Here is a 21,715-nt window from a genome sequence, read left to right as displayed (position 1 = left end):
TGTAAGTCATAATTTTTTTTATCTAATGAATGCATTTTTACACAGATACAACTTTAGGAATACAGTGGTTCTTTCCCTCATGCCATCCACCCTGCTCCCTTCCCACCTCCCATTCCTCTCCCATCTCCTTCTTCATTATGGATCATTTTTAGTATGATTTTATATAGAGAGGACCATCTCTATGCTAATCATAGATTTCTTTTATCTATTTATTTGTTATTTTTTAGACAGGCAGAGTGGACAGTGAGAGAGAGACAGAGAGAAAGGTCTTCCTTTTTGCCATTGGTTCACCCTCCAATGGCCGCCGCAGCCAGCACGCTGCGGCCGGTGAACCGCGCTGATCCGATGGCAGGAGCCAGGATCCAGGTGCTTTTCCTGGTCTCCCATGGGGTGCAGGGCCCAAGTACTTGGGCCATCCTCCACTGCACTCCCCGGCCACAGCAGAGAGCTGGCCTGGAAGAGGGGCAACCAGGACAGAATCCGGCGCCCTGACCGGGACTAGAACCCGTTGTGCCTACGCCTCAAGGCAGAGGATTAGCCTGTTGAGCCGCAGCGCTGGCTGCTAATCATAGATTTCAACAATTTGCCCCCACGCTCACACACAACATATAGAGTACAGTTTGGGGAGAGAATTTGCAGTCGATTTCATATTGCAATTCAATAGGAACAGAAGTCCTATTTGGGGAGCAAGTGCACAGTGACTACTATTGTTCCTTTAACAATTAACACCCTTTTTTATGACATCAGTGCTCATCCGAGGTTCTTATCGTGAGCTGCCAGGGCTATGGAAGCCTTTTGTGACCATAGACTCCATCGTTTTTTTGTTTTGTTTTGTTTTGTTTTGTTTTGTTTTTGACAGACAGAGTGGACAGTGAGAGAGAGAGACAGAGAGAAAGGTCTTCCTTTTGCCGTTGGTTCACCCCACAATGGCTGCTGCGGCCAGCACACCGCGCTGATCTGAAGCCAGGAGCCAGGTGCTTCTCCTGGTCTCCCATGGGGTGCAGGGCCCAAGCACTTGGGCCATCCTCCACTGCACTCCCTGGCCACAGCAGAGAGCTGGACTGGAAGAGGAGCGACTGGGACAGAATCTGGCACCCCGACCGGGACTTAGAACCCAGGGTGCCGGCACCGCAGGCGGAGGATTAGCCTAGTGAGCCGCGGCGCCGGCCTCCATCATTATTTGAACACGGCCATAAACAAAGAGGATGTTCTCCTCTCCCTTCAGAGAAGAGTGTCTCCTTCTTTGATGACCCTTCCTTTCCTCTGAGGTCTCACAGAGATCCTCCGTGTAGGGTTTCGTTGTGTTTTGCTTTGTTTTGTTTCTGCAGAGTCTTGTCTTTCCATGCCTGAGATGCTCTTGCAGGCCTTGCAGCCCGACCAGGAAGACTTATGGGTCAAACCCTCATTTTTCTATCCTGCTGACAGAACAATTCCACAGTCCTCATTGTAGAGTAGTAATTGTAAGAGCTGGGAAAGTTCACACATTGTATCCACTAATACTCCAAGGGCAGCATGGAATGTCTCCTGAGGAATCACGTACCCATTAAAGACCGTGAGGCTTTTCCCTCGACACAATCTCATCCCACATCCTTGCTGAAAATTTGAAAACTGCTCCTTAAGTCTGTTCAACGTTACAGAGATTATTAAGCAGTTTCTCTCCAATTATTCCGTTTGTGCCAATTAGTCCCTAACTCCCTGCTTCTCAGCCTGGATTCTGCCCTTGTCCTTCATCCTTGACAAGTTTTGCCACTTGAGATGTGGGACTGGAGTACAAGGCAGAAGGAGTTTGAGATTGCTGCTAGCATTGCAGCCTGCTGGCCTCCCTGGAGCAGTGCCAAGGGTTGGCCTAGACAGGGCTTGGGAACCAGCTTAGAATCTTCCAGAAAGCTCTAGGACCTTCCTCCGACAACCCCTTGGAGAGTGTTTGTTGAGGTGGGGAACAGAGTACAATACCCTCAAACCATTGATCCAGTGGTCCAGATGTGAAGTCATGGCAGATGCCCTGAGGCTCTTCATTGTCCCAGCCTCCTCCGCCTTGCTCCATCCTGATCCCATTCTAAATCCTCCTATTTGTTCCTATTGTTTGCCTCTTTTTTTTTTTAATCTTTTATTTTTAAGATTTATTTTATTTATTTGAAAGACAGAAAGAGAGAGGTAGAGACGGACAGAGAGAGGTCTTCCATCCGCTGGTTCACTACCCAGTTGGCTGCAACAGCCAGAGCTGTGTCAATCCAAAGCCAGGAGCCAGGAGCTTCTTCCGGGTCTCCATATGGGTGCAGGGGCCCAAGGACTTGGGCCATTTTTTACTACTTTCCCAGGCCACAGCAGAGAGCTAGATTGGAAGTGGAGCAGCCGGGACTTGAACCAGCACCCATATGGGATGGGTGCCGCCGGCACTGCAGGCAGTGGCTTTACCACTAAGCTGGCCCCTGCAACCACTTTTCACTGGTGCTCTTGCTCCTGCCAGCAGAACTGGAGCTACAAGTCTTTTTTTTTTTTTTTTAAGATTTTATTTATTTATTTGACAGGTAGAGTTACACACAATGAGAGAGAGAGAGAGAGAGAGGTCTTCCTTCCATTGGTTCACTCCCCAAATGGCAGCTATCCGAAGCCAGGAGCCAGGTGCTTCTTCCTGGTCTCCCATGCGGGTGCAGGGCCCAAGCACCTGGGCCATCCTCCACTGCCTTCCTGGGCCATAGCAGAGAGCTGGCCTGGAAGAGGAGCAACCAGGACTAGAACCTGGAGCCTATATGGGATGCCGGCGCCGCAGGTAGAGGATTAACCAAGTGAGCCACGGCGCCGGCCCCGTGAGCTACAAGTCTTAACTATCGGACCCATCCTACTAGTTTGGTCTACTTGGACTGCTCAAAGAGGGAAAGGGGAGACTTCAAATGGGCCCACTTCCTGGACTTTCATTGCTAAACTCCAGCAGCTGGAATCCTGAACAAACTCAGAGCCTTCTCCTTGACCCATGAGCACTGTCCCACCTAACTGGGCCCTGGAGAGCCAGTCTGGCAGCTAGATCAGTTCCCATGCCCAGTCCTTCTGTCAACCACATGCTGTTACCTCCCACTGCCACTTGCTTCTGCTGCTGAATGCCTGGAGTCTGCCCCTGACTGAGTCATAGCCGGAGCTGAAGTCTCATTTCCCTTCTATTTATTAGTCCAAATGCAATGACTAATTATCTGCCCTAGGAGAGGATCACAGGTTCCACATAAGCTTCTAGGCTTCCTTGCTCACTCCATGGGTTCCCAGGAACAAGAAGACAAGAGCATTTTGTCCCTGCTCTTCCTATGAGCCTCCATGCCGCCAACACCTATACAAGGACCTCCCATTGGATGCCCTGGGGAGCTCCATCTTCCTCTTCGCACCCTTTGGGTCATTTTTGGATTACGATTAAAAATGAGTTGTGGGAAAATAGCCCATGCTCTGGACTTGCAATGAGCCAGATATTGAACTCACCAGCAACTCCCTGTTGTAGTTTCTACCTTCACATTTCTTTTCACAAAGGAGGCATAGAGAGGTTGTGGCTGAGGACACACAGCGATGAGTGACAGAGCTGAGATTTGAAGCCGAATAGATCCAGCTTCAGAGTCTGTGCCTTCTGTACCTCACTATACTCCTCTTAGCAGTTAGCATACCTGCATGCTAACAAGGTCTTTCTCATGCGAGCTTTGACTCAAAGTTACCACTGAAGGTGACAACATTTTTGGTGAATCTAGGGCCTGTCTTTCTCAGCCTAGTTCCACCTTGTGGCTTACAGAACTGCCAATTAGCATTTCCTTATTTGCTTTCAGATGCTAATTGAGGTTCCTAATTATGACCCTGAGGCACTACAGATTCTTAAACTGCCTTCTGAATCATGAAAGATTGAACTGTGCACAGCCTGGTTCATTCATTCCATAAGTACTAATTGGGTGCCTACCAGTAGGCATCCAATTTTGGCTCCTTGCCATAATGGAACTTATAGCTGGATGGGAGAAATATATTAATTCATCACACAAGAAGTTTAAGATTGCAACCGTGATGAGGGCAACTATGGAGAGATGCCTGGTGCTCTGACAGCACAGTTGGGGAAGGCTGAAGAGGGGTTCACTGAGTTAAGATCTCTAAGCATGAGGGCTAACCAGTGAAAGAGACGAAGGAAGAGTATCCTAGTCAGAGAGGCCATGCAAAGGAGCAAGGGATGGGAGGCCAAAGTAGCTACAATAAGACTAAGGAAGAAGATGCTGAATAGGCAGGTAGGCCAAACCTTGCAGTCCTAGAAGCCATGTGGAAGAATTTTGCTTTTGATCAGATTTGCATTTTGAAACATTTCAGGACCTGAAGGATGACAGATGCTACAACTGGCTGCGTCCAGTCACATCTCTTGCCTCCCACGGTTGGCCAGGAGGACTGTAAACTGTCATGTTGCCTAGACTGGATACTCTGGGATCTACCTCTTCTAGAGCTGAATCACTCACTTTTTGACCATTGGTGAGCAAGCAAAGTACATTCACTTACTAGGAGATAGTTTTGTGTGTGTGTGTGTGTGTGTTTGACAGGCAGAGTGGACAGTGAGAGAGAGAGAGAGAAAGGTCTTCCTTTTCCATTGGTTCACCCCCAAAAGGCTGCTGTGGCTGGCGTGCTGCGGCCGGCGCACTGCACTGATCTGAAGGCAGGAGCCAGGTGCTTCTCCTGGTCTCCCATGAGGTGCAGGGCCCAAGGACTTGGGCCACTAGGAGATAGGTTTTTAAAAAGTCACAGGGGCCGGTGCTGTGGTATAGCAGGTAAAGCTGCCACCTGCAGTGCCAGCATCCCACTTGAGTGCCTTTTTAAGTCCCAGCTGCTCCACTTCCAACCCAGCTACCTGCTATGGCCTGGGAAAGCAGTAGAAGATGGCCCAAGTCCTTGGAACTTGCACCCACATGGGAAACCCAGAAGAAGCTCCTGGCTTCAGGTCAGCACAGCTCTGACAGTAGCGGCCAACTGGGGAGTGACCCAGCAGGTGGAAGACCTCTCTCTGCCTCTCCTTCTCTCTCTGTATAATTCTGCCTTTCAAATAAATAAACAAATAAATAACTTTTAAAAAAAAGAGTCAGGCCGGCGCCACGGCTCACTAGGCTAATCCTCCGCCTTGCGGCGCCGGCACACTGGGTTCTAGTCCCGGTCGGGGCGCCGGATTCTGTCCCGGTTGTCCCTCTTCCAGGCCAGCTCTCTGCTGTGGCCAGGGAGTGCAGTGGAGGATGGCCCAAGTGCTTGGGCCCTGCACCCCATGGGAGACCAGGATAAGTACCTGGCTCCTGCCATCGGATCAGCACGGTGCGCAGGCTGTAGCGCGCTGGCCGCAGTGGCCATTGGAGGGTGAACCAAAGGCAAAGGAAGACCTTTCTCTCTGTCTCTCTCTCTCACTGTCCACTCTGCCTGTCAAAAAATAAAAAAAGAAAAAGAAAAAAAAAAAACAATGACAATGATTTTTCTCCAGAGTTCCACATTTTCTCTTTTCTGAAATGAGTAAGAGGATAAATCAGACAGATCTTCAGAAGCTGTATCTTCGTAGGAGGTGTGGGGGAGCAGGGTTGGCACAAATAAGTGTTGAGGCATTGTTTCTGCTCTGCATAAAAAGGTGGGGTAAAGCCTTGAACTTCACGGGTGAGTTCCGAATCACCCTTTGCATTTCTTTTGACTGTTCCAGTCCAACATTGAGGCAGGATGAGTAGCAGGGTGTCTGGCAGACGGGCATGGAGAAGGTGAGGAAAAGGTGAAATGGAACATTTATGCATTGATGGCTGTCAGCAGGGAAGGCAGAAGAAAACAGCCCATCAGAAGACAGACTACTAGAAGGAAGAAAATGGTTGAAAATGAATTGGGGAAGTAAAGGGAAACTGAGGAAGCAGAGGGAAGGAAGAATTGAATGGGGGAAGAGTCTTGTTCTGCCTTTACTAAGAAAGACCCACTACCCGCACCAAGCAGATTTCTGATGTGGCTGCTGTCTCACTCTGCTCCAGTCATACTGACCTTCTGGTTGCTGCTGAACATTCTAGCCCTTAACACTCTTCCAGGTTAAAACACTCGCATCACCCCACCCTCCACTCCTCATTCCAGTCACCCTGTTTAAGTGCACTCCAGGAGGCAGCAGATGATGGTTCAAGTACTTGGGACCCTAGAGGAAGAGAATTCACCAGTGCAGAGAGAGAGCAGAACTAGAACACAGTGTAGTCTGAGGGTTATACTCTGGTGGCAGTCCCTATAACAGGGTGACTGTTACCATAGGTCGCAAGGGAGCAGCAGGTAGGACAGCCAGAGGCTGGCCATTACAATATGCACTACCATCTAAGCAGCACATCTATAACTGTAGTATTTCCTCCATTAGGGTGGATTTTCTCTGGTCCAAGAGGTTTTCCCAGGTAGGCGCCTCTGAACCGGGCTGGGGAGACTCCACCAAATTCCTGGGCCACCTTCTATGTGGGAGCCTAGATTGAGTTCTCAGTTCCCGGCTTTGGCCTGACCCCGTTCAGGCTGTTGCCAGTATTTGAGGAGCGAACCCGCAGACGGACAATCTGTCGGTCATACAAATACAAAACCATCCCCGGTATGGGTATCTCCCGGGCTCCTCTCAACTGGCCCTAACCTCACTCCACATATAACAGCACCTTCCGTACCCCTCATTGCCCTGCTTTGCCCTCAAAGCTCCAATCACCGTCCCACAGCCTTTTCCAGATTTCGGCTGTTGTCAGACACACAGCCCTCTTGGAAGGTAGATTCCACGTGAACCGGGACTTAGCTTGGGTCACTGCTGTACCTCCAGATACACCACGGCGCCTGACACCTGGCGCTGGTCACCCGGGCCAAGTAACGCGGGGGTCTGGGCGCAGGGGGTGTGCGAGGTGTGCGCGAGCTTTCAGTTCCACACACGGATGCACTTTCCACTCTCGCTCCCTCCTTCAGAGGTTGGTGACAAGCAGCAAGAATGTGGAAAATAAGGCAGACAGAATCCTAATTATCTGTTGAAAAGCGAGGCGAACGGGAAGGTGAACTAATGCACGCGCAAAAGTGAAAAAAAAGGAATGAAAAGTAAGAAGGGGAAAAGGCCGATGGACGTCACGCTCTTGGGTCACACTCCCCGACGCCCCCGCGCCGAGCCCCGCCAGCCCTCGGGCACCACCGCCTTCCCCACCCCGCCTAGCGTCACTACGGCGCCCGACAAGGTCAGGCCCTCCTGGCCTGCCTTTCGCCCCTAGTTAGCGTCTCCGCGCTCGCCCCGCCGAGGCCCCCCACGCACCCGCGAGGGACCGTGAGGGCTGCCGGGACTACAGCTCCCAGGATGCCCAGCGCGGGCGCGCCTGCGCACTGTTGCCGGAGGCGGCGGTCTGTTCTCCGCTGAGGAGGAGCGGGGCAGAGGAGGGAGGCAGCGGGTGAGAGTTCAGAGTTCAGCAGCAGCAGCCCGAGCCCATGATTCCCATATGCCCTGTAGTTTCTTTCACCTATGGTGAGTCTAATGTGGCCCGCGAGGCCTCAGCCTTGCCCTTTCCCTGGCCCGGGGCGGCGGGGAGGTGCGGGGGTTGGGGCTGGCTCCGGAGAGGAGGCGGCGGCCGCCACCGGGGCGTGCGTGTGAGTGAGGAGTGCGAGGCGGGAGGGGGAGGCGGCGCGGCCGCGGCCCGGGCCGGCCGGGGCAGCTTCTCACGGCGCCTCTCTCTCTCTCCCCTCCCTCCCTTGGCGTCTCGGCCCCTCCGCGCCTCTCCTCCCGCCATGGGACCCGACTCTCCGTGCCCGCCGCAGTGCCCAGCCGGCTGGGGGAAGATGCCAAAATGGCGACCGGCAACTACTTTGGATTCACCCACAGCGGGGCGGCGGCGGCGGCGGCTGCGGCGCAGTATAGGTAACGGCTCCCCGCTCTCTCCCTTCTTTGCCCCTGACCGCCCCGCGGCCGGGATCCCGCCGACGCGACGCCCCCGCGGCCGCCCCCGCGCCAGCCCCCACCCGGCGGACCCGAGCCCTAGCCCGCGGCGGGCCCGGCTCCGCGGCCGCTCCCGCTCCGCCCCGCCCCGCCCGGCTCGGCTCCGCGGAGCCCGCGGCGGGGAGCGGCCCCCCGCGGGGGCGGGGAGGGAGACCCGGCCGCGATTTGGGAAAGCGGAGGGCCGCCGGGGCCTTGGGCGGCCCTGGAGCTAAAATGGCCTCCCGCGGCCTCGGAGCGGAGCCGAGCCGCCCCCGCCGCCCGGCAGGCCCCCAGTCCCCGCCTCCGGCCGTCCAGCCCCCACCTCTGCCTTCCTCCGGCTCGGGGGATGGAGAGGGCGAGTGGAGGGACCCCGAGGAGCGCCACCGGCCTCCGCGACAGCTCCCTGGCCCTCGCCCGGGTGCTTCGGCCCTGGGCGCCCGGAGAGCGTGTCGTGATCCCGGCTGCGCGGTGCACCGCCGGCCCTGCACGTCGACCGCGGGTGTCAGCGGCTTCCTCGGTCCTTGTCGTTTTCCCTGCAAGGAGAGATGTGAACGTACCAACCACCTGTGAATCGTGCAGTTGTCGGACTGCCAAAGATGTGCGAAGTTTCTGGGGCTGAGAAATGAGTGTGTAGGTTCCAGGTGGGCTAAAGCTAACTCTCCTGGGGAACTGTCCCCTCCAGAGAAAAGAAGATGCTAGTGAGATTATCCTGAGTCATTGTAATGCCTCCGATGAGATTCCGGTCTTACGGGGAAGCTCTCGTTTTTGAAGTGTCGGTAATTCATTGCGCGGCTTACCAAACACGAAATACAGAGTTGCTGATTTTGAGACAGCCTCTTGATTGAGGACGCACACAAGGCTCCTGAGTAATAAGCTTTTTACGTATATATTAACCGCCTGGATTTGTCACCAGCATGAGCTGTTGTATTGAACTCAGGTAGTTTTTTGTTTTAATCTCCTCTGGAGGCAGGTTGTGTAATGGAAAAGGCATTACGGGGCGTCGCAAGCCCTGAGTTCAGGCTCTTGTTCTTAATTTTCTGACGGAGACACCGCTTATTCGGGTTTCATGTTCCTCAACTGCAAAATGAGGTGCTGGACTAGCTACTGGACTAGCTGTCTTTTGGGGCCAGAACTTGTAATTCTGAGAAACAAGTTGTCCATTTTCAGGGGACCTTAAGATGCCGTTTATTGTAAGAGGTACTATTATTTTATGGAGCACTGTGAATTAAAATAAGACACACTGCTTAAGCCCTCAATAATTTTTTGAGAGGTGGTAAAATGTGTAAGTGTGCATTATGTTAATGAAATCAGTATGTTACTAATTGTCAGATGCAGAAATTCTGTGTGGCATTTTACAACTCTGATATTAAGGCCTATGTCACTTTAAAAGGACTGAGATGATAAATTGTTACAGCAGAATCTTAGAGCTTTACAAATGTTAACAAATTAGCTAACCTTTTAGTGCTAGTAATTTTTGTGAAGAGAGAAATGTTTTTCTGGGAAACAAGGTAGCTAATCAGCATCTGTGCTAACAAGTACTGTGTGTTCTATCAAAGGCAAATTGAACCATTACATTTCTTGCTTGTTTTAATACTGTATCTATTTTGTTATTATGGGTTAAATCATAGATATTTGGTATTAGCTGTTTACTGAAAAGTGGGTTCTTTGTGGCAGTTCTAAAATGTTTTTCTAAATGCAGATTTACAGAGAGAAATATGAGGTGCCTATTTAAAGATGCTTTAATTATTTGATAAAATGTTTGCATGCATTTTTCCTGTGGCAAAACCTACAGAATTTCTGTATGTTGTAAATATTTGTTGGACCTTGAATCTGTTTCAGTAAGTTGTAACAGTTCAAATTACTAGGTTGTTAATGTGTATGTTTCATAGGAAAAGACTAGGCTTTTTTTTTTTTTTTAAGATTTTTTTATTTGAAAGACAGAGTTACAGAGAGAGGTAGAGACAGAGAGAAAGGTCTTCCATCTGCTGGTTCACTCCCCAGATGGCCACAATGGCTGGAGCTGCTCCGATCCGAAGCCAGGAGCCAGGAGCTTCTTCCCAGTCTCCCACGTGGGTGCAGGGGCCCAAGGACTTGGGCCATCTTCCACTGCTTTCCTAGGCCACAGCAGAGAGCTGGATCGGAAGAGGAGCAGCCGGGTCTCGAACCGGTGCCCATATGGGATGCCGGTGCTTCAGGCCAGGGTGTTAACCTGCTGTGCCACAGCGCCGGCCCCAAGACTAGGCTTTTTAAAGATCTATTTACTTACTTGAAAGAGTATCAGAGTTGTGGGGAGGGGTGGATAGAGATATCTTCCATCCACTGGGTCACTCCCCCAAATAACTACAACAGCCATGTCTGGGCCAGGTTGAAGCCAGGAGCCAGGAACTCCATCCTGGCTTCCCATATGGGTAGCAGAGGCCCAAGCACTTCATCTGTTCTCTGTTGCCTTCCCAGACACATTAGCGGGGAGCTGGGTGGGAAGTGATCCCCAAAAATACTTGAACTGCCCTCCAGTATTGGATGCTGGAGTCTCAGGCCGTAGCTTAACCGGCTGTGCCACAACACTGGCCCCAAGACTAGTCTTTTGACATTGCTTATTTATGGATGTACCACCAAAACTAATTACTAAGGCACTCTGTGTGTGTGTTTAAACATAGTACATGAAAATTGTAATTGATGGCAAAAAGGTAGTCTCAGTATTAATATTTTTGTTTAAGGAACATGGATAAAATAAGTAACAAAAGTGTATGCAGAAAGTACAATAATAATGCTAATTTTTCTTTCTGGCTGGAAATAGTTATAACTGAAGTTTTAGGGGCCGGCGCTGTGGCGCAGAGTGTTAATTCCCTGGCCTGAAGCGCCGGCATCCCATATGGGCGCCAGTTCTAGTCCCGGCTGCTCCTCTTCTGATCCAGCTCTTTGCTGTGGCCTGGAAAAGCAGTGGAAGATGGCCTAAGTCCTTGGGCCTCTGCACCCACGTGGGAGACCCGGAAGAAGCTCCTGGCTCCTGGCTTTGGATCGTTGCAGCTTTGGCCGTTGTGGCCATCTGGGGAGTAAACCAGTGGGTGGAAGACCTCTCTCTCTGTCTCTACCTCTCTGTAAATCTTTCAAATAAATAAAATAAATCTTTTTTAAAAACCTGAAGTTTTAGAAGTGGAAAACTGAAGTTTACATTGCTGATTTTGAAAGATCTCAAAGTCAGGGCAGTCTTACGTAGTTGCATGTAGATAACTATGAATGAGTTGTTTGACCTGTTGTTGAACACTGAAAGTAAACATCCTACATTTAAATTTAATTCTGGGTCTTAGTTTTCTTGGTTAAAACTATGTAAGTCATTTGATTTGAGTTTATTAGATATAGACTTCTTTTTAGCGTTTGAATTTTGAGATTTGTGATCTTGAAACTGAAGTAAATATCAAATTCTTTAAGATACTATAAAAATCTCATAAAGTGGACCTATGAAGGTCTGTTAGTTTTTAAGATTAAGGTTTGATATTTCATAGTAAACATTTTTGTGGTACACATTTAGGTTTTTTGGGGTTTTTTTTGTTTTTTTTTTGTTTGTTTGTTTTTTGTTTTTTTTTTTTTTGACAGGCAGAGTGGACAGTGAGAGAGAGAGACAGAGAGAAAGGTCTTCCTTTTGCCATTGGTTCACCCTCCAGTGGCCGCCGTGGCCGGCACACCGCGCTAATCCGAAGGCAGGAGCCAGGTACTTATCCTGGTCTCCCATGGGGTGCAGGGCCCAAGCACTTGGGCCATCCTCTACTGCACTCCCCGGCCATAGCAGAGAGCTGGCCTGGAAGAGCGGCAACCGGGACAGAATCCGGCGCCCTGACCGGGACTAGAACCCGGTGTACCAGCCCCGCAAGGCGGAGGATTAGCCTAGTGAGCCATGGCGCTGGCAGTGTGTTTTTTTTAAAGATTTATTTATTTACTTGAAAATCAGAGTTACACAGAGAGAGGAGAGGCAGTGAGAAAGAGGTCATCCATCTGCTGGTTCACTCCCCAATTGGCTGCAACAGCCAGAGCTGTCCTGATCCAAAGCCAGGAGCTTATTCCAGGTCTCCCATGCGAGTTGGGGCCCAAGGACTTGGGCCATCTCTTGCTGCTTTCCCAGGCCATTGCGAAAAGCTGTATCGGAAGTGGAGCAGTCAGGACTCAAACCTGTGTTCTTATGGGATGCTGGCATTGCAGGCGGCGGCTTTACCCACTACGCTACAGCGCCAGCCCCTAGTTGTTTTTTTAATTATCTTTTTTTTGAAAAGATTAATTTTATTTGAAAGGCAGACTGACAGAGAGGGAGATAGGGATCTTCCATCTGCTGGTTCACTTCTCAGATGCCCGCAACAGCCAGGTCTGGGCCAGACAGAAGCCAGGAGCCAGGAACTCTATCCGGGTCTCCCACTTGCATGGTTGGGCCCAAGCGCGTGGATCATTCTCCTCTGCTGCCTTTCTGGGCACATTAGCAGGAAGTTAGATTTGAAACCAACTGCTGGGACTCAAATTGGCACTCAAATATGGGATGCAGGTGTCCCGAGTGATGCCTTAATTGCTGTACCAGAACACCTGCCTTGGAACTCCTTTTTGTTTGAGAAAATACATTTTTAGACAAATCTAATTGCATTTTTTTTTTTTGACAGGCAGAGTGGACAGTGAGAGAGAGAGACAGAGAGAAAGGTCTTCCTTTGCCGTTGGTTCACCCTCCAATGGCCGCCGCAGCCAGCGCGCTGCGGCCGGCGCACCGCGCTGATCCGATGGCAGGAGCCAGGAGCCAGGTGCTTTTCCTGGTCTCCCATGGGGTGCAGGGCCCAAGCACCTGGGCCATCCTCCACTGCACTCCCTGGCCACAGCAGAGAGGGCCTGGAAGAGGGGCAACCGGGACAGAATCCAGCGCCCCAACTGGGACTAGAACCTGGTGTGCCGGCGCCGCTAGGCGGAGGATTAGCCTAGTGAGCCGCGGCGCCGGCCCTCTAATTGCATTTTATAATAAATCTTGGGAAAAAGAAATATTTTAACAGAGCCTTCAGTAAGGTAATTCTCAAAAGTCTTTTTTCCCACTTTGACAGGGATAGAAATTTCTCATAGGAGTCCTTCAGGGTTTTTTTTTTTTTTTTTTTTTTTTTTTTTAAGATTTATTTGAAAGTTAAATAGAGAGATCTTCCATCCATTGGCTCACTCCCCAAAAGGCCACAACAGCTGGGACAGGGCCAGGCTAAAGCCAGGAGTCAGGAGCTGCTTGATCTCCCATGTAGGTGCAGCAGGCCCAGGCACTTGGGCCATCTTTGCATTTGCTTTCCCAGGCACATTAGCAGGGAGCTGGATCAGAAGTGGAGCAGCTGGGAAGTGGAGCATCTGGGATGCCCACGTCACAGGCAGTGACTTTACCTGCTAGGCCACAACATCTGCTCCAGCCCTTCAACTTTTAAAGGGGATTTGTGGCATATATAACTATATATGATAAAAAAAAAAAAACCATAAACTGATGGCACAGTTAATACAACATAAACATTTCTATGAGACATTGAAATAGCCAGTTTCCCCTTATTTTTAGAACCTTGGACTTACCAGTTGTTTTCTTCCTATTTAGTCAAAGTACTTGTCTTTAGCTTGTGTTTAAACCAGTTTCCTATGTCTGAATTTAACTCCTGGTATGTCATTTATGTCTGAAATGCTACTCTACCTTCAGTAAAGTTGGCTGTGTAATCATATGGCAACTTTTTTTTTTTACCCTTTTTATATCTAGTATATGTCTGGTTTTATATATATAGTTTATTTCTGAATTCAGACTTTAAAGCTTAAGTGCAAAAATAATTTTACTGCCATATTCTTAATGCCTTAGCAAAATTTTTTTATTTTTTTATTTTTTGACAAGCAGAGTGGACAGTGAGAGAGAGAGAGAGACAGAGAGAAAGGTCTTCCTGCGGCCGGCGCACCGTGCTGATCCGATGGCAGGAGCCAGGTACTTATCCTGGTCTCCCATGGGGTGCAGGGCCCAAGCACTTGGGCCATCCTCCACTGCACTCCCTCCCTGGCCACAGCAGAGAGCTGGCCTGGAAGAGGGGCAACTGGGACTAGAACCCGGTGTACCGGCGCCGCAAGGCGGAGGATTAGCCTATTGAGCCGCGGCGCCGGCCTAGCAAATGTTAAGTGATACATGTTTAAGCAGATTCTTTGCTGGACATTTAAATTAATCATCTAGTCAGAAGAAGGCATATCAAAATAATTTTTGTTTTCCTAGAGAGTAAGCACCTCATTACTAAGATAAGTTGGATCTGCTAGCAGTTAGCTTGCTTAGGCTGATAGGCTAATGAGTTTTGCTTTCTTTTTAACTTTTTATTTTAATGTACTCTTAAGAATATTGTGTCTTGAAGGAAAAGAATTTTTATTAACATTGGTAACATTAGTAAGGCAGAAAAGGATTAATCTCTGAGAAGGTGAAAAAACCAGGTGAACAGGTTTTTGAAATCAATCCTAGTGATGGAAATGTACTGGTTCTGCCTTTTCCTTATTCCAGCTGCTAATTGTGTCAGGTCTTTCATTGTTGAATTAGACCCAAGGATGCATTTTGCATAAATGAGTTTAAAATTGTGAAAATGTTCTTTCCAAAATGGTTGTTGCTGTTTCTTTGATTATGTCGCCTGTGTATGTTATTTTTAAAGATTTTATTGGCCAGTGCCGTGGCTCACTAGGCTAATCCTCTGCCTGTGGTGCCGGCACCCTGGGCTTTAGTCCCGGTTGGGGCGATGGATTCTGTCCTAGGTGCTCCTCTTCCAGTCCAGCTTTCTGTTGTGGCCTGGGAAGGCAGTGGAGGATGGCCCAAGACTTTGGGCCCTGCACCTGCAAGGGAGACCAGGAGGAAGCACCTGGCTCCTGGCTTTACATCCGTGTAGCACGCCGGCCGTGGCAGCCATTTGAGGGGTGAACCAACAGAAAAAGGAAGACCTTTATCTCTGTCTCTTTCACTCTCACTCTCTCTCATTAACTCTGCCTGTCAAAAAATAAAGATTTTGGCCGGCGCTGCGGCTCACTAGGCTAATCCTCTGCCTTGCGGCGCCGGCACACCGGGTTCTAGTCCCGCTTGGGGCGCCGGATTCTGTCCCGGTTGCCCCTCTTCCAGGCCAGCTCTCTGCTGTGGCCAGGGAGTGCAGTGGAGGATGGCCCAAGTGCTTGGGCCCTGCATCCCATGGGAGACCAGGATAAGTACCTGGCTCCTGCCTTCAGATCAGCACAGTGTGCCGGCCGCAGCACGCTGGCCGCGGCGGCCATTGGAGGGTGAACCAACGGCAAAAGGAAGACCTTTCTCTCTGTCTCTCTCTCTCACTGTCCACTCTGCCTGTCAAAATAAATAAATAAATAAATAAAAAATAAAGATTTTATTTATTTGAGAGGTAGAGTTACAGAGGGAGAGACAGAGAGAAGGGTCTTCCATCTGCTGGTTCACTCCTCAACTGGCCACAATGGCTAGAGCTGGGCTGATCCAGAGCCGGGAGCCAGGAGCTTCTTCAAGGTCTCCCACGTGGGTGCAGGGGCCCAAGCACTGAACCGTCTTCTACTGCTTTCCCAGGCTACAGCAGAGAGCTGGATTAGAAGAGGAGCAGCTGGGAGTAGAACTGGTGCCCATATGGGATGCTGGCTCTGCAGGCGGAGGATTAACCTACACAGTGCCAGCCCCTGTGTATGTTATTATTAGCTTTAAGAGTAGGATGGGGGCAGGCATTTGGCCTACAGGTCAAGTTGCACATGGGATCTACAGGGTTCTTAATTATGACTTCTGCTCATGCACACCCTGAGATGCAGCAGGTGATCTCGCAAGTACTTGGGTCTCTGCCCACCCACATGAGAGACCCCAGATTGGGTTGCCGGCTCAGCCTGACCCAGCCTGGGCCATTGTGGGTATTTGTAGAGTAAACCATTGGAGGAAATTTTTTGCTCTTGTTTTCTACCTTTAAGATAAAATCAAATATTAATTAAATATTAGTGAACTATTCCTGCATGGAATGTTTAAGGTGTTTCCATATGCTTTTGTAAACTGCCTTATAGTATACTGTAATGGAAAGGACATGAATTTGGAGTTGCTTTGACTTGGGATTTGAATTCCAGCTCCATCCCTTCAGTCAGTTGGCCAAGTCACTTCACCTCCTGAGACCTGATTTCCTTACTAACTTACCTTGATGTGAAGATTAGATACACAGCTGTCTAGCCTACAGTCTGTTTTTCAGTAGGTATCTCTACCAATGCCTTTTCCTTTAAAGAGTTCAATAATAAAACTACAAGGAGTTTTAAAGAACTCCTTGATTGATCTCCCTTAAATAATTAGTATGTAGAACTTTGTAAGCTCAGAGTAAAATGTTTTAAAAGTAGGTGTTTGAATGTCATTTGATAGGTCTCATTTTTAATTTAATAAGGGATCAAGAAAAAATTTTTCTTGGTTGCAGGCAACATGATTATTAAAATTGTCAGATAAAATTATGAGAATATGAGTCCAGCAAGTGCTCTAAGATCAGACAAAATCAGTAGCAGTCCTGTTTCAGCAATATTGAATTAGATTATAAAGTCTCAAATAAGTCCTGTTTATATATAGCTATTACATATAAATCTGTTAAGTAGGAATAAAAATAAGGAAATGTGTACAACAATTTTGAGAAAATTCAATAATATATAAACTTACAGAAGACAAATAATAATGAATTGTTTATGGAGTGAAAAAAAAAATGCCAGCAAGTTATCAGTTACATCCTAAGAATCCTCATGTTTAATGTAATTCCAATTAAAATCTCAACAGAATTTTTGGGTAAGCTGATAAAGGTTGTTGTTGTTGTTGTTTTAAGATTTATTTATTTATTTGAAAGAGTTACACAGAGAAGGAGACGCGGGGGGTGGGGGGCGTCCTTCCATCCACTGGTTCACTCCCCAGTTGGCTGCAATGGCCAGAGGTGCGCCAATCCGAAGCCAGGAGCCAGGAGCCCCCCTTGGAATCTCCCACACTGGTGCAGGGGCCCAAGGGTTTGGGCCATCCTCTATTGTTCTCCCAGGCCATAGTAGAGAGCTGGATTGGAAGTAAAGCAGCTGGGACTCGAACCAAGGCCCGCATGGGGTGCTGGCACTGCAGACAGTGGCTTTACCTGCTGTGCCACAGCACTGGCCCCAATAAAGGTATTTTAATGTTTATAATAAAGACTATTCATCCAAAAGTATGACAGTGTTGTTAGAGGAATATCAGGTACCAAAACTTCATTAATAGAAAACATGATATTGGAATAGTGATAAACAGATCATTGGATTAAAATAGAGATCCCACAGATAAACCTAAACTTGATACTGGAAAGTTATATAAGAATATTTGAATAACTGTTTAAGTAGAGGTATTTGTGTTGTTTTGTTATTATTTTAAAAGCCAATCAACATTATTACTCAAGAGACATGATGTTATATTGATCAGAAGACAGCCCTTGGGCTTTTAATGTAGTAATTGGCAAACTATGTAAGAATTATTTAGGTTTATCTTTAATCTGCTGATTGAAACTGAGGAGTACAGGGGACACTGTTGTGGCATAGTGGGTTAAGCTGGTTTTGGCTTGGCCCAGCTCCAGCTGTTGCAGCCATTTGGGGAGTGAACCAGTGGATGAAAGACCTTTCCCTCCCTCCCTCCCTCCCTCCCTCCCTCTCTCTCTCTCTCTCTGTCTCCCCCTCTTTCTGTAACTCTGCCTTTCAAATAAATAAATCTTAAAAAAAGAAATGAAGTGTAAAGCTACTATGTTTGTCTGTAAATTGTCTTTGACACCACTTTATCAGGATACAAGATTAGGATCACTGTTCATTGCTCCTGGGTATGACTTTTTTTTTTGAAAGAACTAGAGAGAGATCTTCCATTTGCTGGTTCACTCCTCCGATGGCCACAATGGCTAGAGCTGGGCTAGGCCAGAGCCAGGAGCCAGGAGCTTTTTCCAGGTGTCCCATGTTGGTGGCAGGAGCTCAAGGACTGGGCCATTGTTGTATTGATTTCCCAGGCACGTTAGCAGGGAGCTGGGTCAGAAGCAGAGTAGCCAGGACTCCATCACCTGTATGGGATTCTGGTGTCACAGTCAGCCTGACCCACTAAGCCACAGCACTGGTCCCGAGTGTGACATTTCTTAGTGTTTCATAAAAGCCATGTTCAGTACAGCTATTAATTCACATAAAGATCAGGTGAATGAAGTAAACATTGGGCTTCTTGTTTTAATATTGGTTTTCTCGTGTACTCTTGTCTATTAAAATAATTTGTAGGCAGTAATGCACTTTTTTGAAAAAGATGTATTTAAATGGCAGAGTGACAGAAAGGGGAGACCAAGAGAAAGAGATCTTCCATTCACTGGTCCATGCTCCAAATGGCTGCAAAGGCCAGGACTGGGTCAGGCCAGGCCAGGCCAGGAACCTGGGACTCCATCCAGGTCTCCCACATGGCTGGCAGGGCACCAAGCACTTAGGCCATCCTTTGCTGCCTTTCCAGGCACATTAGCAGAGACCTGGATCAGAAATGGAGCAAAAAAATAATAATAAAAATTTTTTTAATAAAGCAGAGCAGCTGGGACTTAAATTAGGACTCTGGACAGGGGATGCCAGTGTTGTAGGCAGTAGCTTAACTCACTGCCACTGCACCAACTCCTAATGCACTTATTTGATATTTAATGAGTTTCTACAATATGCGTAGTCCCTCTTCTCAAGAAGTTTACACTTTTAGAGCATGAAGATAGGGCCAGCATACCTCCAGGTAACTATGCCATGATTATAGCCATATCATAACTGAGTCTTAATGAAATACTAAAATGGAGAAAATTGGAGGATTCTTATCTGGAGTTAAGAAGAGGTCATTTTATGGACCAGGTGTTTGGTGCAGTGGATAAGGTGCTTTGGGATGTTTTCATTCCATATGATAACACTTGTTGTGTCCTTGCTCCTCCTCTTATGAACCAGCTTCTCCCTAATGTGCACTCTGGCAAGCATGAGATAATGGGTCCCTGCCACATGTATTGAATTCCAGGGTCTTGGCTTTGGCCTTTCCCACCACAGGTGGTTGTGGGCGTTTGAGGAGTGAACCAATAGATGAAAGATCTCTGTGTCTGCCTTTCAAATAATGTGAAAATAAATAAATTTTTAAAAAGTTTTAAGAAGTCATTTTAGACAAAGGAGAAATGTGTTAAGCCAAGACAGGAATGTGGGTTTTATGATAATGTTTGAGACTGGATGGGCTCTAAAATCAGCCTCCTGAGCTGAATCTTGATTCTGTCTACTACTTGTGTGACTTTAGGCAAAAACTCTTAGTACTTTCTCATTTCCTCACCTATAAATTTGTGATGTTATCTTTTCATAGATTGATTATAAGCATTTTTATTGAACTGTAATATGCATAAAAAGAAAGCCATGTTATAAGAGGGTAACTTGATGGAATGTCATAAACTGAGCATGTCTGCATTACTTGCACTCAAATTTTTAAAAAATATTTGTCAGCATCCCAGGAGGCCTTGACATTCTTCAGTGTAATATTTTGAGGACTCAATATTTGCTCTTTTTTTTTTTCCAGTGTTTATTTTTATTTACCTGAGAGAGATATCTTTTATCCGTTGATTCATCCCTCAGATGTCTGCAACAGCCAGGTCTGGGCTAGGCCAAAGCTAGGAGCCTGGAACTCCATCTCTATCTCCCACTTATGCAGCAGGGGACCAAATAATTGAACCACAATTTAATGCCTCTCAAGGTGCAGTAGTATGAAGCTGGATTGGAAATGGAGTAGGAGGAACTTGAACCAATACTCACTGCCCACCTTCTTCAGTATTATGTGTAAAGTGCTTGGGACAGTAATTGGCATATATTGTGTCCCCATTGATATTAGCAGTTATTCAGTAGGTATTTGGAAATAGAATTCAGAAAAGGGATTAAGGTTAATCATGTCAATCTGTATATATTCCATATGATGGCTAATGAATCTGTGGATACTGATGAAACCAAAAAGTGCAGTGCTTGACATAGGTCAAGCATTTGGTAAGCATGTTTTGAATGAATGACAGAACCAAAAATTGTCAAGGGAGGGGCAGGCATTTAGTACAGTAGCTTTAGATGCCCTTGGAAGGTCCACATCCTATATCTGAGTACCTGGATTCAAATCCTGGCTCTGCCTCCAGCTTCCAACTAATGCATACTCTGGGAGGCAGCAGATGATGGCTCAGTCCCAAATGGAAGACCTGGATTGAATTCCTAGCTCCTTGATTTGGCCTGGCCCAGCCTCAGCAGTTGCAGGCATTTAGGGAATGAATCAGAGTGAATCAGTGGGTGTGAGATCTGCCTGTTTGTCACTCTCTACCATTCTGACTATATATATATATATCAAATATATATATATATATATTTGTTATGATTGGCTTGTTTTTCTTTCACTTACTTTTTTTTAAGATTTTATTTATTTATTTGACAGGTAGAGTTACAGACAGTGAGAGGGAGAGACAGAAAGGTCTTCCTTCCATTGGTTCACTCCCCAGATGGCCGCAACGGCCGGAGCTGCACCAGTCCGAAACCAGAAGCCAGGTGCCTCTTCTAGGTCTCCCATGCGGGTGCAGGGGCCCAAGCACTTGGGCCATTTTCTACTGCTTTCCAGGCCATAGCAGAGAACTGGATTGGAAGAGGGGCAGCCGGGACTAGAACCAGCACCCATAAGGGATGTTGGTGCTGCAGGAGGAGCATTAACATGCGCCACAGTGCTGGCCCCTCATTTATTTTTGTAAGATTTATTTCTTTATTTGAAAGGCAGAGTTACAGAGAGGCAGAGAGAGAGAGAGAGGAGATTGATCTTCCATCCGTTGATTCACTCCCCAAATGTATGCAGTGGTTGGAGCTGCGCTGATCTGAAGCCAAGAGCCAGGAGCTTCCTCCAGGTCTCCCACACAGGTGCAGGGGCGCAAGGACTTTGGGCATCTTCTGCTGTTCCAGGCCATAGCGGAAAGCTGGATTGGAAATAGAGCAGCTGGGACTCAAAGCGGCACCAATATGGAATGATGGCACTGCAGGCAGCGGCTTTACCTGCTACAGCACCACTCTGGCCCCTGCCTGTTTCACTAAATATAGTGTCCTTAAAGGTTTATGTTATATGACAAGATCTCCTTCAGCCTCATTTGAGGCTGAAATGTGTACCGTTGTTTTGAATACGCCACATCTTGTTTATTTAGTTCCTCTTTATAGACCATTGGGTTGTTTCTGCTTCTTGGCTCTCGTGAATACTGCTGGATGTGCAAATATCTCCAGGATTTATGCCTAGAATTGGGATTGCTGGATCATAGAATAGTTGTACTTTTAACTTTTTCAGGAACCTCTATACTATTTTCCAAAGCAATTGCACCACTTAAAATTGCACCACTTAAAATTCTATGAACAGTACACAAATGTTCCAATTTCTCTTAGACATCTCATTTATTTTGTTAATACAGTAGCTATTCTGGTGGATGTGAGGTGACATCTCATTGTAGTTTTGTTTTTTTTTTTTTTTTTTTTTTTTTTTTTTGTAAAGAGTTATTTATTTATTGGCCGGCACCGCGGCTCACTAAGCTAATCCTCCGCCTTGCGGCGCCGGCACACCGGGTTCTAGTCCCGGTTGGGGCTGCCGGATTCTGTCCCGGTTGCTCCCCTTCCAGTCCAGCTCTCTGCTGTGGCCAGGGAAGGCAGTGAAGGATGGCCCAAGTGCTTGGGCCCTGCATTCCATGGGAGACTAGGAGAAGCACCTGGCTCCTGCCATCCGATCAGCGCGGTGCGCCAGCCGCGGCGGCCATTGGAGGGTGA

At 47.8% G+C, this 21,715-nt stretch overlaps 1 protein-coding gene across 4 annotated transcripts in view; it reads left to right on the top strand.

The window, feature by feature from the left end:
* Positions 1 to 7,192: 7,192 nt before the first annotated feature.
* Positions 7,193 to 21,715, top strand: part of ZFR (zinc finger RNA binding protein) — an 86,682-nt gene continuing 72,159 nt past the window's right edge. For 2 of the 4 annotated variants that reach the window (XR_011381988.1, XM_008262097.4), the window contains exons 1-2: positions 7,193 to 7,468; positions 7,759 to 7,858. Coding sequence is in view for 2 of the 4 variants with exons in the window: in XM_008262097.4 (XP_008260319.1) it covers positions 7,432 to 7,468; positions 7,759 to 7,858 (137 nt within the window). In the remaining 2 variants the exon portion in view is untranslated. The remainder of the gene's footprint in view (positions 7,469 to 7,758; positions 7,859 to 21,715) is intronic. The other 2 variants (XR_011381989.1, XM_002714107.5) reach the window with 1 other exon arrangement.

The sequence above is a fragment of the Oryctolagus cuniculus genome, chromosome 14 (assembly GCF_964237555.1).
Source record: "Oryctolagus cuniculus chromosome 14, mOryCun1.1, whole genome shotgun sequence".
NCBI classification, from domain to species: Eukaryota; Metazoa; Chordata; class Mammalia; order Lagomorpha; family Leporidae; genus Oryctolagus; species Oryctolagus cuniculus.
The sequence above is the reverse complement of the archived record's forward strand: the minus strand, read 5'-3'. Positions and strand labels throughout refer to the sequence as shown.